The sequence below is a fragment of the Primulina huaijiensis genome, chromosome 7, assembly GCF_012295235.1.
Source record: "Primulina huaijiensis isolate GDHJ02 chromosome 7, ASM1229523v2, whole genome shotgun sequence".
NCBI classification, from domain to species: domain Eukaryota; kingdom Viridiplantae; phylum Streptophyta; class Magnoliopsida; order Lamiales; family Gesneriaceae; genus Primulina; species Primulina huaijiensis.
In genome coordinates, this window is record NC_133312.1 from 22792135 (window position 1) to 22808605 (window position 16471).

The window sequence follows — 16471 nt, forward strand, 5'->3', positions numbered from 1 at the left end:
CACATGCAAAGTGCAACATCAAGTCTAATATGCTTTGTCTAAACCAACATTCTTATTATCACTCCCATTGTCTTTCTTTTTTCTTTAAAAAAACATATATGATTAATTGATGATAGAATATGAATAAACTTTTATTAAAAAATCAGGTCTTTCCAGCAAGAACTTGCCTGACATATAATTGACTGAAATGGCAAGTATTTCCAGAAAAAAGATTGGAAATCATCCCAAAGAAGGAATTTTTTTATTGAAAAGTGACATTATCTTTTTTTTTTATCAGAAAAATTGACAAAACTCATATTTGGATTAAAGCCAATAATGGTGTTACTGAATGTGAACAAAAATTTTACATGTTGTCACCCTCGTCCGCATCACATATTCACAAGTATCCTATGCATTTGTGCCATTCCTCTGCCATTATATACCAAAAAACCATCCATCAGTTCGCTGCCCAATTGCCTCTACCAAGCAGTCAAACACCATGTTTTCTTTCCCTCCATTATTATCTTCTTTTCTCAGGCTTTTCTTGCCTTTTCTAGTTCTTTGCAATCTTCTTCTTCTTCTTCCAGTTGGTTTTGTATCTGCAGGAAGTTCAAGCAGAATTGGCAATGGCTACCGTTTGATCTCGATTGAAGAGTCCTCTAATCGCGGCCTTGTTGGCCTTCTTCAACTTAATCAGAAAACTAATATCTACGGGCCTGATATCCCCCTCTTGCACCTCTATGTCAAGTAAGATTTTTATTTTACTTCAATTTTTTTGTATTCAGTATCACACAAAAAGCTAAACTCAGCCTAGTTTGCATACCATTTCATATTCTACAATGTATCGATTTAGCTGCATATTTAGTAAAACTGAATCCACATATTCAACCACCTGAACTGAATTCTTAAAAAAAATCTAATCTTTCTGACAAAATTTCCCTCCTTTTCAGGCATGAAACGGATTCCCGCTTGAGGGTTCACATTACAGATGCTCAAAAACAAAGATGGGAGGTTCCTTACAATCTTCTACCGAGAGAGACCCCTCCATTAGCCAAACAATCCATCGCCATCTCTTCAAGAAAAGACGCTCTTAGCTCACCCAAACCCACAGATTACCCAGGAACCGAGCTCATATTCTCATACGAAACAGACCCCTTCACCTTCTCCATAAAGAGGAAATCAAACGGGCAGACCCTTTTCAATTCCACCTCCGAACAACCCGACCCGTGCAACCCATTAGTCTTCAAAGACCAATACCTCGAAATCTCCACAAAACTCCCCAAGAACGCCTCCCTGTACGGCCTCGGAGAGAACACGCAGCCGCATGGGATCAAGCTCAACCCCTACGATCCTTACACCTTGTACACAACAGATATTTCTGCCATAAATCTTAATGCAGATTTGTACGGGTCGCATCCCGTGTACATGGATTTGAGGAACATGGAAGGCGAGGCCTCTGCCCACGCAGTTCTGCTGCTGAACAGCAACGGAATGGACGTGTTCTACAAAGGGGATTCGTTGACGTATAAAGTGATTGGGGGTGTCTTCGACTTTTACTTCTTCGCCGGCCCTTCGCCGTTAGATGTCGTTGATCAGTACACTGCTTTCATCGGACGGCCTGCCGCCATGCCTTACTGGGCTTTTGGTAACTATACTAATGCCTTTTCTTTCCTCTTTTTAATTTTTTTTATGCGGTAATTAATTTTTCAATTAAAATTATGAAGATTTGTCTTATACTTGAGTACATTCTTTTTGAAAATATTTAGACTTTTTGTGACCACCTACAATTTATATCAAGATTGTGACTTCACGTGTTCATTAAACACCGCACCGAGTACTCATATTCACACCCTATTGGATTATAGCTAATTTACGGTGGTCAGGGCATAAAATCCCTCCTAATCACACAAAAATACAGTCTAATTGGCCTACTATATTCAAATATACAAGTTATTCTTGTGTATTATTTATTGTGAATTCGGCCCTTTGTTAGGTGGTGCATCATTATGGTTTGGAAGTTTTTTTTCAATCAATGAATGAGTTGGCTCTAGTTATTGGCCCGCTATTATAGGAAAACTATTTACACTCATATCAGCTGCACGTTAGAAAAGTAGACTAAATTGTCAAAATGAGTTTAATAATCTTTCAATAATATGATGAATCCCGATGGCCTTTTCTTTACACACGATGGAATACGAACGAACGAACGAACATGATAGGACCACAGCAGATTGGCAAGTCTGCCCACTCTCTGATGAGGACAACATGGGATTCAGAATACTGAAGAAATGACACAGCATCATTATGTAACAAAACCTTGATGAGAAAATGATTGGACAGCCATAGCCCTGCTTTTTAACATTAAAAATTTAGTAGCTCGAACCAAATTTTTGCCTGGAAAATATTCACATCCATAAAATAAATACCAAAGTGTTAGTAAATGTGACAAGTTTTTTTCTACAATCTTGGGTGAAAAGGATAGAACTTGTCCGATAGTTTTATTGCATTAATGATTATAAACGACGTAGCATGTCAATATTTTAGTATGAAATTATATGCGCATTCGGGTCAAAAATCTTGTAAGGAAAATAAAATAAAGTGGACTTGTATGCATGTGTGTGGCATTTTGTGATCCACACTTTCTTGTTTTCCGTTGATAGTGCTTAAAAGAAAGTGACGCCTTGGTCCACATATGTTTGACGTTTTGCTTTCTCTTTTTACCAACGAGCCCCTAGAGGAATTAACTAGATAACTTTCATTATCATTCTTCATTTCATTAAAAAAATTTCTTTCCTTTGTTTAATTTAATGGGATTTTTCTTTGGTATAACCAAATATGACATTATTAATTTACAAATATAAGTGAAATTTTATATACAAATAACCATTTTTTTATTCTTATGTAATTAAGCATTTTTTTGGAACTTATAAAAACAAGCATTTTGGTAATGTTTAGCAGTGCTTTTGATATGATCCACACGGAAACAAAGTGTAACAATCAAGCTTAATTGGTTTTGTTTTCTCCTTTGATTTGTACTTTTCTAATTTTTCTCTTTAAAAGTGGTCACTACGTTTATATGTATAAGATTTAAAGACGATAATAACAATAATGATAAAATATTGGCTGCCATTGTGAATATCTCATTTTTCCTTGTGAAACCTTCCTTGTTTTGGGATGTCTTTTCTGGGTATGAAAGTACGCATTTTTTAAAATATAATTTTCAATAAATTTTCCGAAAACACCACCAAACATACATAGCATCCTTTAATTCAACTTCTTGAAACATATATTATTAGTAAATTGTCTTTGTTTCCCTTGCCGTCGGTGTATATAGAGATTATGGTTTTTCATTAATTGAAGGGACCAGCAGGACTGAATTTTCTATCCATTATGTAAATGGTGTATTGATAGACTATGGAACTCATGAATGCAAGTGGTGGTATCTTGTAGGGTAGAAAGCGTGCGATGATAAAAGGCCCATGGGATTCAAGAGTCAAAAAGGCGAGAGAAAAAGTTTTTGTAGTCATTATTATTGCTTTGGTTTCTTGCTACCAAGCTTTTACGACTTTTTTACTTGATTTATTGAAGATGAGACAAACTGACTTGTAAGCCAGTTTCGAGTTTTAGATTTGACTGCATCGTTTAAAAGGTCATCACCCCCAGCTTGTGCAATTGAGTTTCGAGCTCGAGATCCCAACTAGTATTCATGCATTAAATACATACTAATGTATTATATATTAATCAAGTAATCTAACTTTCATATATATTTGAAGTGGATGCCATGTATGGTGATCTTATTTATTATCTTTTTTCAATGATTCCACAGGATTCCATCAATGCAGATGGGGCTACCACAATTTATCGGTAGTTGAAGATGTAGTAGAAAACTACAAGAACGCCAAAATCCCACTTGATGTAATATGGAATGATGATGATCACATGGATGGACACAAAGATTTCACTCTTAATCCCACAAATTACCCTCGACCCAAACTTTTAGCATTCTTGGAAAAAATCCATGCCCAAGGCATGAAATACATTGTCATAATCGACCCCGGAATCGGTGTCAACACGAGCTATGGTGTTTACCAGAGAGGCATAGCAAACGATGTGTTTATCAAGTATGAAGGCAAGCCCTACTTGGCTCAAGTTTGGCCGGGAGCTGTCAATTTCCCCGATTTTCTTAACCCGAAAACTGTCGAATGGTGGATTGATGAGATCCGACGTTTCCATGAGCTTGTACCGGTTGATGGACTTTGGATTGATATGAATGAAGTTTCAAATTTTTGCTCTGGTTTGTGTACTCTTCCGGAGGGCAGGATTTGCCCCAATGGGACAGGCCCGGGATGGGTTTGTTGTCTAGATTGCAAAAATATAACGAAAACGAGATGGGACGATCCACCATACAAGATCAATGCTTCTGGGATACAAGCTCCTGTAGGGTACAAAACTATAGCAACTAGTGCATCTCATTATAATGGAGTTTTGGAGTATGATGCACATAGTATATATGGTTTCTCACAAGCAGTTGCGACTCACAAGGGTCTTCAAGAGCTCGAGGGAAAACGTCCCTTTATACTTTCGCGTTCGACTTACGTTGGATCAGGACACTACGCTGCACACTGGACAGGGGATAACAAAGGAACGTGGGAAGATTTGAAGTACTCGATTTCTACAATGTTGAATTTTGGAATATTTGGTGTTCCAATGGTCGGCTCGGATATATGTGGATTCTATCCAGCCCCAACGGAAGAGCTTTGCAACCGTTGGATTGAACTCGGGGCGTTTTACCCTTTTTCAAGGGATCATGCTAACTTTTATTCTCCAAGGCAAGAGCTTTATCAGTGGGAATCAGTGGCCATATCAGCAAGAAATGCATTAGGAATGAGGTACAAACTTCTGCCATATTTTTACACATTGAACTATGAGGCACATACTACAGGAGCTCCTATAGCTCGACCCCTCTTTTTCACATTCCCGATTGATACAAAGTTGTATGGATTGAGCACTCAATTCTTGCTGGGAAAAAGTGTGATGGTTTCTCCAGTACTAGAACAGAACAAAACCGAAGTGAAAGTTCTATTTCCGCCGGGGTCTTGGTACAATATGTTCGATATGGCTAAGGTTATTGTTTCTAAAGAGACACATTACCTCACACTCGATGCACCATTACACGTTATCAATGTCCATGTGTATCAAAACACGATTTTACCAATGCAACAAGGTGGATTGATCTCTAAACAAGCCAGAACCACGCCTTTTACACTTATAGTCACCTTCCCACTGGGGGGAAGTCAAGGAGAGGCTAAGGGGGAGCTTTTCTTAGACGACGATGAACGACTGGAGATGAAACTTGGGAGTGGCTACTCGACTTACATTGATTTCTATGCAACAGTTAGTAAAGGGTCGGTAAAAGTATGGTCATCCGTTCAAGAAAGCAAGTTCGCATTAGAGAAAGGATGGATTATCGAGAAGGTAACCGTGCTCGGGTTGAATGGAGTGGAGAGTTCGTTTGTGATTGAAGTTGATGGAAATGAGCTTAAAGATACCTCTAAAGTTGAATTTACAACGAGGGAACATGAATCTTTGGAGAGATCGGAAGATGGAGGGGATGAGACGAAGAATGTGATGGTGGAGATTGGAGGGTTGGAGTTGCCTTTGGGGAAGAAGTTTTCTCTGTCATGGAAAATGGGAATCAAAGCTTGAAGGAATGAATTCATAAGCAGCATCATTATGATTTTTTTAGTGTTCTTTTTTATTTTAGTGTTAAATTTAGATTCTTGATTGGAAATTGGTTGGGATAAAAAGCTTCCATCATACCCATGGAAGCAATGCTGATTCAGCCTCATTTTCGTGTCTTTTTTGAATAATCTGAAGCTATTTCCTACAACATTCAAGTCGATAAAGGTTCATTTTTCATATCATAGATATTATGCTAGGCCGGAATTATTGAAAATATCTACCAACTATTGTATAATATAAATTACTATAATGTAGATATAATAATTAGACTAATTTAACTATTTCGGTATTCATTATAACAATGGAGCATTTATTCTTAGCTCTTGCAATTATAAATACGAGTTAATGGGATAAAAAAAAAAGATAAATATTTTGATAATTATTTGTTAATGTATATTGATATAAATTTTGTTTATAATTTCAGTTTTACTTTAATCACTTATTAGTTTGAAATATCTAAAAAAAATTCGAGAATAATATTAAATTTCTAAATTTAACAAACATGTAAATATAAAATGATTTTTATATATTTTAAAAATTTTAACTTTCTATTTTAATATTTGCTCTACAATAAATATAGTACTAATTTTAATATTCTAAATATTATTTTTGATTAATTATTACGATAATCTTCGCGTTGAGAGTGACAAAGTAAAATTATAGACTGAAAATTTTCATGTTTAATTATTTTATCATCGATAAATATTCTCAATATGGGCTTGTTTTTTTAGGTTTTCTCACAATTATATCACTGGAACAGATCAGTGATATCAGGCGGACATGTGTATGGCCTAGCTTTGGCATGTCCCGGAAACATTGGCGGGAAAAGCGTGGCGGCGGCCGGGGGGGCATGCGTTTTGGCGGCAATACCCACCTCGTCTCTGCTCCTGCTGTACGAGCAACGGATCATAAATTATATAAAAGAAATACACCAAACCAAAACAACGGGCTTTCAGTTCCCAGTCATCAATTTTTTTTGTGTTTAGTCTCTTAGTACTTTTTTAGTATCATATTTCCATATGAAGTGTATCACATTTTGTATGACATAATACCGTAATTTTGTGAGTAGGGAGTGAACCCGAAGAAATATTTTGATTGAGAATTTTTCACCAACTTCCTCAAAACAAACGTATTAATTTTTTTAATAATATATGAGAATAAAAAAATAATAAACAAGTGCGGCTCGTATGCTAACAAAATCAAAGCTAATCAGCTACTGTCCCCGCGGCACGTGAAATTGGGAACACGACAAAGAATTCTTCGCGTGATTGTTGGAAATTTTAATAAAAATTTAAAGGTTAATAAAAAATTATGTCTCATGAATGTGGGAGTGTCTTTTGGCTCTCGACATTCTTGAGTTAATTGAAGAGTTTTGACTCTTCATATTCTTGAGTTAATGGTAAGATTAATTGAGTTAATTAATCTTCCATGACTCTTGGTGTGCATTTTGGGGCTTATAAATAGTGGGTTCATTTCCTCATTTCAAGTACATGAAATTTTCTCTCTTTCAAGCTCTCTCTTGCATTACATATTGTTATGTTTCCATTTGGCCTCTCATAAAATCTCGGTGATAAAGTAAAGGTACGTTTTCAGTTCGCCGTAGTAGTGTCTCGTGCTAAGTCACTGCTGGTTGTTCCGTTGTATCCTGGGAAACAGACGTCCGCTGAAACCTCGAAGCACATACCGGAGAGGGCGAATCTGTTTTAAGGAAACTGTACATGCTACAGGCCTCGGTTTGGTTTTGTTTTCTTTTACATAATAGTCACACTGTAAACATCACACTTGTTTCGGTTATTACTTTATCTCTACAAGTTTGTTTTTACGCTATTGGTTTTAGCAATTTTTCTAACAGTGATTACCAAACATCTCACTGTGACAAAAATATAAGACTAAAAATCACTTTAATTAATTTAATGAAATAATTACTAAATTGATTTTTATTGCAAATTTACGTTGTAATTCTTATTTATATGGAGTCTGATCAACAATTTAATCCAATTATTTGGATATTTACACAATTTTTTTTATTTTTTTAGTGCTAATTAGGTATTTTAAATAATTTTTTTTCCCTGAATTAGAATATGATTCAATAATGTAATTATGTATCCTTCACAATCATTTTGTTATATATGTGATATTTTTTTGTATTTTGTATTTAATGATTTTTTATAATAGTTTTTTATATGAAGAATGATAAATCATTTAAAAAAAGTCAAAAGTTTAGATAAAAATGTAAAAAATTAATTTAGAAAGTTTAAAAAGTTTGGAAAATAAATATGATAATGATAAGATAATACACAAATTTACTAAAATATGTTTTTATAATATTTATTATAAATGAAAATCAAGTAATTTTTTTATAATTTTAAAAGATATCGTTGATATATTAAAAAATATACTGTTAAAATTATATATATAAATTTTTAATATTTTATCTACGACTGATATCCTAATCCCATTTTTTGGGTCAAGTATCTTGGGGTCCAAGGTTAGCAGTGGCACAACCGTGAATAAGAAACAACAAAGCCCCAAAATGGGGCAAAGGAAAAAATGAGCTGTAATCAATTGCCGAATTTCAGAATCGGCAGGTTTCGAATTCATTAACCAGCGTCGTTGCCTGCTTTTCGGTCGACAAGTAGTAGTACCAACACTAGGCCAATCTCTAATGTGTAACGTGTCACCACTCTCCCCTGGAAAACCCAATTCAATTTGTACGTACTACGCACGCTCTACGAACGCAGATACAATAACATAAATATATAAAAACCTCAACTCAAAAGATAAACCTTAAAAATCTCACGAATCATAACTATAAATTAATATTTTTTTATGAATGACTCAAATAAGATATCTATCTCATAAAATACAACTCGTGAAACTGTCTCATGTACCAAGCTTAAAATTTTCTAATAAAGTTTATAGAAAATCTTGAACTCTTCGTTTTTAAATCTAATCACTTTCTATCGGTAGCAGCAGTGAATTAATTAAAATTAATTCTTAAGCCTTTTTGTATACCCTTTTCTTGGTCAATTTTGACTGCATATATAGGAGAGGAGAGGGGCAAAAGATAGCAGACAAACAAATCAGGATTCATTCCCATCACGTATGCGTATTATAATGTTTCATTTCATCTTTATTTAGATTTTCTATATATCTGTGTTTTTCTTATTTAAATGTAATTTTTGTTGGGGAAGAGTGAAAAATCTTCGATCAAAATATATATTTGAGTTCACTCTCTATCCACAAAATTGTGGTACTATGTCATGCAAATTGTGGTACATTTCATGTGAAAATGTGGTACTAAAAAAATATTCAAAAACTGAACAAAAAAACGACGGCAGAAAACCTAAAGCTAATTTCCCCTTTTTTTTTCTACTGAGATCGGCTTTTACGGTCAGTCAATGGGGTGGTTGCGAAATTAAAGAGAGAACCAATATTTTGTTTAATAGTCTACGTTATGCATTCTGTACTCACAGTAGAGTTTTTCACGTCCTTTTTCGGTAGTGGTAGAAGAGGTCTCTGTCACTGGTTTTTCAGCTGAGATTTCGATAACACCATACCTTGATCTTTGTCAGTTCGTATTCCGGCTAAAAAAGTTTATGACCATTGATTTCTAATCCCTTTTTCTGCACTCTTCGGATCGTTTTTATTTATGTTTTTTTAAAATAAATCTTTATTGCTCTTATAAATAGGTGTTTCTGATCCATTTTTTTCTTTCTTTCGTGGTGCTTTTTTAAGTGTTGAGCAGAAGAGGAAGGGGTTGTTTTGAGATTAGGGGGGTTAGGAGTGAGAGATTTATGTCGGCAGGTTCTGATTTGGCTGTTGTGTTTGGGGCTCCATTGAAGCTGGGTTTCTCATCTGCTTCTTCTTCATCTGCTCACCGCATGCGAAAATCTCTCTGCTGCAAACTCCAGGAGGGCGCTCACTCTTTCTTCCCAACTGTTTCGATGCGTTTGAGGCCCAAAAGGTATGTTTCGTTCTACCTTAAACCCCCTATGTGTTTTGGTCGTTAAATTTATATTGTTTTTTTTGGTGATTTTTGGTTGTTTTGGGGGTTGTTAAGCGCTGATCTGTAATGGGTTTTTGTTGATTTTTTGTGGGCTTTTTTCATTGTTTTGCAGGACTTGTTCTGGAGTTGAGTGTTTTGGTGGTTATCACATAAATCGGCTATTCCATCTCTTTTTGTTCTTCAGAGGTTTTCTTACTTAGAAGAACTCCTTGATTGAAGTCGTTTTGTTTGCTTGAGACCAATTTGTGTTTACCTATTGTAGTTTTTTGGCTTTATAGTTTGTTTTCTTACAAATTTTGAGGGTATTCTTTATTGAGGGGTTATTTAGTGATTTGAAGTGAAGTAAAAATGCCAGAGCCTCGGAAAACAATTTCATTGAGACAAGAATTTGGAACCAGAATGTTGAGGAACAAGTTTGAACCCATCCTACCCATGAGGAAAGTCGTGATCGTTTGTGATGACCCGGATGCTACCGATTCATCTGATGATGAGGGAGTTAGTAAGAGGCTTATCCGAGAAGTCTGTATCCCTGTTGAGGACTCTAGTTCAGTGGCGAAAGTTGATGAATGGAAGGGTTCATTTCGAAACAGTTCCAATGAAGAGAAGAGGATCCCCAAGAAGAAACGAGCTTCCCCTCTAATTGAGAGAAAGTCTAGTCAAATTACCGGAAAATATAGAGGTGTTCGGCAGCGTAAATGGGGGAAATGGGCTGCGGAAATCCGTGATCCAATTAAGCAAAAACGAGTTTGGTTAGGGACTTATAGTACTGCTGAGGAGGCGTCAAGAGCATATGAAACAAAACGAATGGAATTCGAGGCTTTGGCTATTAACACCGACTTTCCAACGCATAAAAGTTTGGATGATGCTAACAATGGAACTGTTTGCTCTGTGGTTATATATAAGAACGATGAGAACCAGAAATCACATGATTCAAGTGCTTGTGCTTTGGAAAACGACTCTGGTGCATTTTTGGTATTGCCTGTCTCCCACAAATCACCATCTTCTGTGCTTGAATTGGATTCCTTGTGCCCAGGCTCAGGAATCAACCTTGAAACTCAGGATAAAATAGTAGATGTTGTACCTGTCAACAAAAATGTTTCAGAGAAGAAGTTAGCTGACTCTGGTGATGCTGGATTAGTGGACGATGAATTGATGGCGCTGGCACAAATGGGCACGGAGATGGACTTAGCTTTTGAGCTCGATTCGTTCATGGAGTATGATGATTTCGCCCCACCATTGGACGACATCCTCGGTGAATTCGATGATCTTCCTATTTTTGGGTTCGATGATGGTGATCATTGTACCACGTTGCCAGATTTCGACTTCGAGGCTTGCAACGAAGCCCTCGGTTGGATCGATGAAGTGACTACCCCGATGAATGGTGCATCACCAATGATGAATGGTGCACCCCTCAATATAGCATGCCCGTAAGTTTTGCAGCTATCAGGACTATTTTCTATTATGTATTGGTATTTTGCAGCTAATTTAAGAAGTGTTCTCTCAAGGATCAGACAACTTCATTTTCTTGAGAGGCTTTTTTGAATAATGAGTCTATTTATTTTGTTTATTAAGAGAGATTTTGTATCGAGGGATACGAGGTATTGAAGAGTTTGTAGCATGTTTTGGGTTTTGTGCTTTTAGAGCAAAGGTGGGTGTTATAAACTTGCTAGTGTAGTTTATATCTGGAGATATTATGAATTTATAAGTTGTCATCATCTTGTATTACTCGACTCTTTGCGTATCTATTTTATGTGGTTTGAATTGAATAAGTAAAGATGGGCATGATGGTGGATGCATTTAGGAAATTTGATCGATAGGGATGTTACATATTGTGGTGTGTAAAAAGTTGTAATTATTTAGGATTTCTTTAATTATGAACAAAATTTAAAATTTCTATCCTGAATGTGATTGTGCACAATACTTCTTTTCCTGCATAATGCAAATGTAAGTGTATGTGCAACATGTCGATGGGAGCTTTGTCTTCTAGTGCCTATCGTTCAAATCCCTAAGTTTAAATAGTAGGTCTTTTGTAAGACGGTCTAATCAATATTTATCTGTGAGACGGATCAACTTTATTGATATTCACAAAAAAGTAATACTTTTAGCATAAAAAGTAATATTTTTTTATGGATGATTCAAATAAGAGAACCGTCTTATAAAATATGATCCGTAAGATCGTGTAAGACAAATTTTTATCAAATTTAAATTCATGTCAGTATCACGAATAATGTGATATTTTCAAGCAGGAGATGGGGAAGCATGAAAAATTTCAACGACGAAACTAATCTGTACTAATCTGTTCTAAAAGTTACAACTTGTAAAAATCGACGTGATCGAAGATTTTATCTTCATCACTTATTGGTGTGACCATTTTGTACCCTGTTTCTTTTCATGGGTTTTATTCTTGGAATTGAAAGTTACGTATTCCTAATTCCCGCTTGTCCTGGATCTGACTTTTTTGTTTTGTTTTTTTTTTTAACTTTAAGAACCTACATGATAAATGATCTCCGGTGAATAATACAATATTCGGCAAATCACGTTAATAAAATAAATCAACCAAATTTTGTGTGATAGATTCAAATCTTGGATGACATAAACATGCAAAAATTGAACTTTTGATCTCTTGGTATAATCTTATTATACATTTTTTTGTTTTATTGCTCATAGTCCATCCATCAAAGTAATTGGCTTTATTTTATTTCATAAAAAATTATATTATTTGTATAGAAGTCAGAATCTATTTATTTGTATTTATTATTTGGTATTCCGCGAATAAAGGCTAGCGTGTAGAATTGGGTCATTGAGTAAAATGCATTATGCATCCTACTCAATTATGTTAGCTTTGCAAAAAGGGAATCGTCGCAAGTTGACATGTACGGGTTGAATTTTTTGATATTTTATTTCATATTATTTACATACACGCATATCTAAGGAACATTAATATTTTAAAAATATATCTTAAATACAACATAATAAATATATAAATTTCAAAGTAATAATTGCAATCCAAACTTCGGATATATTGGATCTTTTCGATGATTCTCGTTCTATTCCGAACATGCTAATGTTTCTTGAAATAATCCAATTGCCAATATAATATTGAATTGACTAAAATGATCATCTAAGGATATTTTATGTTACATTTGATGGATCAATAAGCAAATTTAAGTAATTTTACTATTCATAAATGTTTATTACAAAATGCGACTATGCCTCGTCCGACATCAAAATTCTAAATTAAGGATAATATGTCATGTTTGCGGCCCAATTTTAACAATTCCCTCCCACGACTTAAAAAATGAGTCTGTTTACAAGAGTAGTGTGGTTGGCAGAAACTTTAGTGAGTGCTTTCATTATGCTTGTTTGCTTGTGGTGAAAGCTAAATTCAATTGCCTTTCCTTTCGGAATAAGTCTCTTGTGAGATGATCTCACGAATTTTTATATGTGAGACGGGTCAACCCTACCGATATTCACAATAAAAAGTAATACTCTTAGCATAAAAAATAATACTTTTTTCATGGATGATCCAAATAAGATATATGTAACACAAAACACGACCCGTGAGACCGTCCATACTTTCGGGGGTCAAACAAAATTTAATTCTTGTGATAAATGGGAATAAATAAAGCACAATCGATATTGTTTTGTGAACAATTTAGATAATAATAATAATAATAATAATAAATAGAATTAATTTATTACAAATTCATTTAATATTTAATATTATTATATTTTGAGTTATAGCTCTCATTACAATACAATTTTTTTTTTCAGCAGGGAAGGGGATTTGTTACAAACTTACTAGTGTCTCGAGATTTCGTATCAAACTTGAGACTGAGTTATAAGACATTGCGTTACAAAATTTGAACATGTTAGAGACAAAAATAATTTATTCTAAGAATCTACAAAATATATAGAAGTTTACAATAATATTTCATACATTGAGACATATCACATGGTCAAATGGTAAAGTTGGTCCTTTTTCCATTGGGGACCAACGTACCAAACAATGCCCCAATCGGCACGACCTAGTACTTAATCGTACATGCAAACCTAATTAGTTAGTGGTGTGTTAAAGATCCGGCTTGGAGTTACTACTATTACGGGCTTTCGAGTGCATGAAATTTTATTAATTGGAGTTTTGAAATTAAATTTTTCTTGGTTTTTTTTTTCTTATGAAAAGTTTACAGAACTGGGTTTTAAGGGTATTTTCACAAAAAATTGCTAATAATTCGATTGAACTTCTTGATTAAAATTTTCCCTTAAAATTCAATCTCATAGAATCTGCAAGTAGACTTGTCAAATTGGGTTAGGCCCGTCGGGCCGGTCCGTCCCGCTATAAAAATTGAGCGGGTTGAGTTGATAAAATAGCAGCCCCTTTGGAGGCAGACCAAATGGGCCGAGTCCGTTTGGGTTGCGAGCCAAGATGGGTCGGGCCCAAACGGAGCGGGTTGGCCCGCCAAATTAGAGTATAATTATATATATATATATATATATTATATTTTTAAGTTTTAAGTTTTATATAAAAATTGGAATAAGTCTCATGTGCCTCCATCACTCTCTTATCTTATTTCTTTCTTATTTTTCTCCATGGCCTCGCCTCCATCACTCACTCTGGTAAATCTGAATCTCTGTAAATTTTATTCATGAATCTTAAAGGGAAGAAATTTCTGTAAATTTTATTCATGAATCTTAAAATAATTTTTAAGCATAACAATTGTTTGTGAACCCAAGAACGGTTTTGTTTGAAATCCGACGAGTTGTAGTGAAATTATGTGGATCCGGCGGAGGTTTGATAATTATGTGTATTGTTGAACACATAATATTTTCTAAAATTTACAACCTTCTCTTTACTCGACTTTCTGTTCTCTTCCATGTCTCAATCTTCATGTTTGATTTAAGCACTTTACTTTTTATGGATTATGTTGATGCTTTCTTAATTTCTCTTATTTCAATGTTTTTAAGTATTTTATGAAATCATTTGACTAAAATATATTTTTCTTCTATGTTTACTGCGATATTATTTAGTATTTTTTTCTTAAAAAAAATAAACGGGTTAAAAATAAGCAGGTCGGCTCGCTTAGCTCGCGGCCAAAGATGGGTTGGGCTGGGTTGATCATTCAGAGGCCCGTGACGGGCTAGCCCACCCCGACCCGTCTAATGGAGGGTTGTGGCTGGCCCGTCCTGTCAACTTTTCTGACTTGTCTATCTGCAATGCCCACTGACAAAATATTCATTCTTTGCTGGGCTATTTGTCCAGTAAGACACTTTGGGACCTAATATGTAGATAGAATCTTATGGGCTCCCATATTATAGAATAAAACTTTATAATAAACAACAAAATTTGTATAAAACAAAATGTCATAATTATACAACCAAATTTGATAGATGACTTTAATTAACCTCAATAGATAAATCGCAACTTGATCGAGCTATACATCCAAAAGGTAAAAATGTTTTAACTTTTAGTCAAAATCCACGTCACGATTTTATGATGTATTTGATCAGATAAATTTGAAATCAATTGATTTCAATTATAGTTTTATTTTTATTTATATAACAATAGATCAAATGTTAAATCAACACGTTACTTATTTATATATTAGTTACACAAAGTAGAATCATGAATTTCAAATGAAATCATTATTGACATGAAACACAATATAAACATACAAGATGTGAATTCGAAGTTCATGGTTTTCCTTCTCTAAAACAAAAATAAAAAAATAAAATGAAATCCATCAAACTAAATGCAACGTCTTTACGGAATTTGGTCAGATATATTATAATTTACAAACCATGTATACTCCATACACTATCTAATCGATTTAAAAAAAAAATCTTAATATAAGTTATTCTTACGTAATCTTATCACGTAAACCATGTAAAACCTTCTGACGTAGATGTTTCTAACGATCGATTCAATGAATATTTTTCTTGTCGGCGTTTCGTCTCTCGTATCAACGAAGATATAATCACGTAGTATATATCAAGTTAATTCAGTGAGTGCAATTTTCAAATATGTAGTTCAAATTTCACTGTCATAATAAATTCTTTTTTTTGAGGATCACTGTCATAATAAATTCTATTTGTTAATAAATGTTACCTCGTGTACGTTCATTTTGATTATAGTGTGCCATATGGCAAATTAATTGACTTGACTCGTGGGGTGGTGGGATCAAGTTATCGACGCCGAGAGATGATGGACTACTGGTCATTTAGCTGTCGCTGAAACTAATGTTTATTACTGGGATTTTGGATCAAACTGGGATTTTGGATCAATTTTTTGATAAAGAAGTGATAATATTTTATTTTTTTAAAAAAACATTTCTATAAAATAATTTTATTTTATTATGTTATTAAAACTAAGTAAGTTGATATTTAGCTATTTTAACGACAAAGATTTTTTGTTTCGTTTAGTATTGCTTAAATTTAAATTTAATGCGAAGGTATAGACTTTATGTGTATAATTCAAAGTTATCATTAATTAAAAAATTAAATAGACATGAAACTTCCAACTTCCTCCTCCGCAACTAAGTAGGACCGATATCTTTTTAATTTTTTTCATCATATTAGTTATTTATTAATTGGCAAGCAGAAATTCAGCTAACATGCACGTGTAATCTAATGGACACTTCAATCTAGTGGAATCTATCGACTACTTCAAATACGACAATGCAGTAAAAAATAGAAAAACATGATTATTTTATGTCAAAATATAAATTCATAATCGTCAGAAAT

At 34.3% G+C, this 16471-nt stretch overlaps 2 protein-coding genes across 2 annotated transcripts; both read left to right on the forward strand.

Annotated features, from left to right (window-relative positions):
• The first annotated feature begins 306 nt into the window (after positions 1-306).
• Positions 307-5898, forward strand: LOC140980626 (alpha-xylosidase 1). The gene is made up of 3 exons (XM_073446569.1): positions 307-726; positions 930-1624; positions 3806-5898. Exons 1-3 carry the CDS (start codon positions 479-481, stop codon positions 5683-5685), a joined length of 2823 nt encoding a protein of 940 aa, XP_073302670.1. The 5' UTR covers positions 307-478; the 3' UTR covers positions 5686-5898.
• Positions 5899-9153: 3255 nt separating this feature from the next.
• On the forward strand, positions 9154-11469 carry LOC140980942 (ethylene-responsive transcription factor ERF119-like). The gene is made up of 2 exons (XM_073447073.1): positions 9154-9688; positions 9843-11469. Exon 2 carries the CDS (start codon positions 10079-10081, stop codon positions 11159-11161), a length of 1083 nt encoding a protein of 360 aa, XP_073303174.1. The 5' UTR covers positions 9154-9688; positions 9843-10078; the 3' UTR covers positions 11162-11469.
• The last annotated feature ends 5002 nt before the right edge of the window (positions 11470-16471 follow it).

Bases quoted from the DNA above. Each gene is read 5' to 3' on its own strand.
- LOC140980626 (XM_073446569.1), top strand. From the start codon at position 479: ATGTTTTCTTTCCCTCCATTATTATCTTCTTTTCTCAGGCTTTTCTTG. The intron at 727-929 runs GTAAGATTTTTA...CCTCCTTTTCAG, and splicing joins CTCTTGCACCTCTATGTCAA to GCATGAAACGGATTCCCGCT. The intron at 1,625-3,805 runs GTAACTATACTA...ATGATTCCACAG, and splicing joins CATGCCTTACTGGGCTTTTG to GATTCCATCAATGCAGATGG.
- LOC140980942 (XM_073447073.1), top strand. From the start codon at position 10,079: ATGCCAGAGCCTCGGAAAACAATTTCATTGAGACAAGAATTTGGAACC.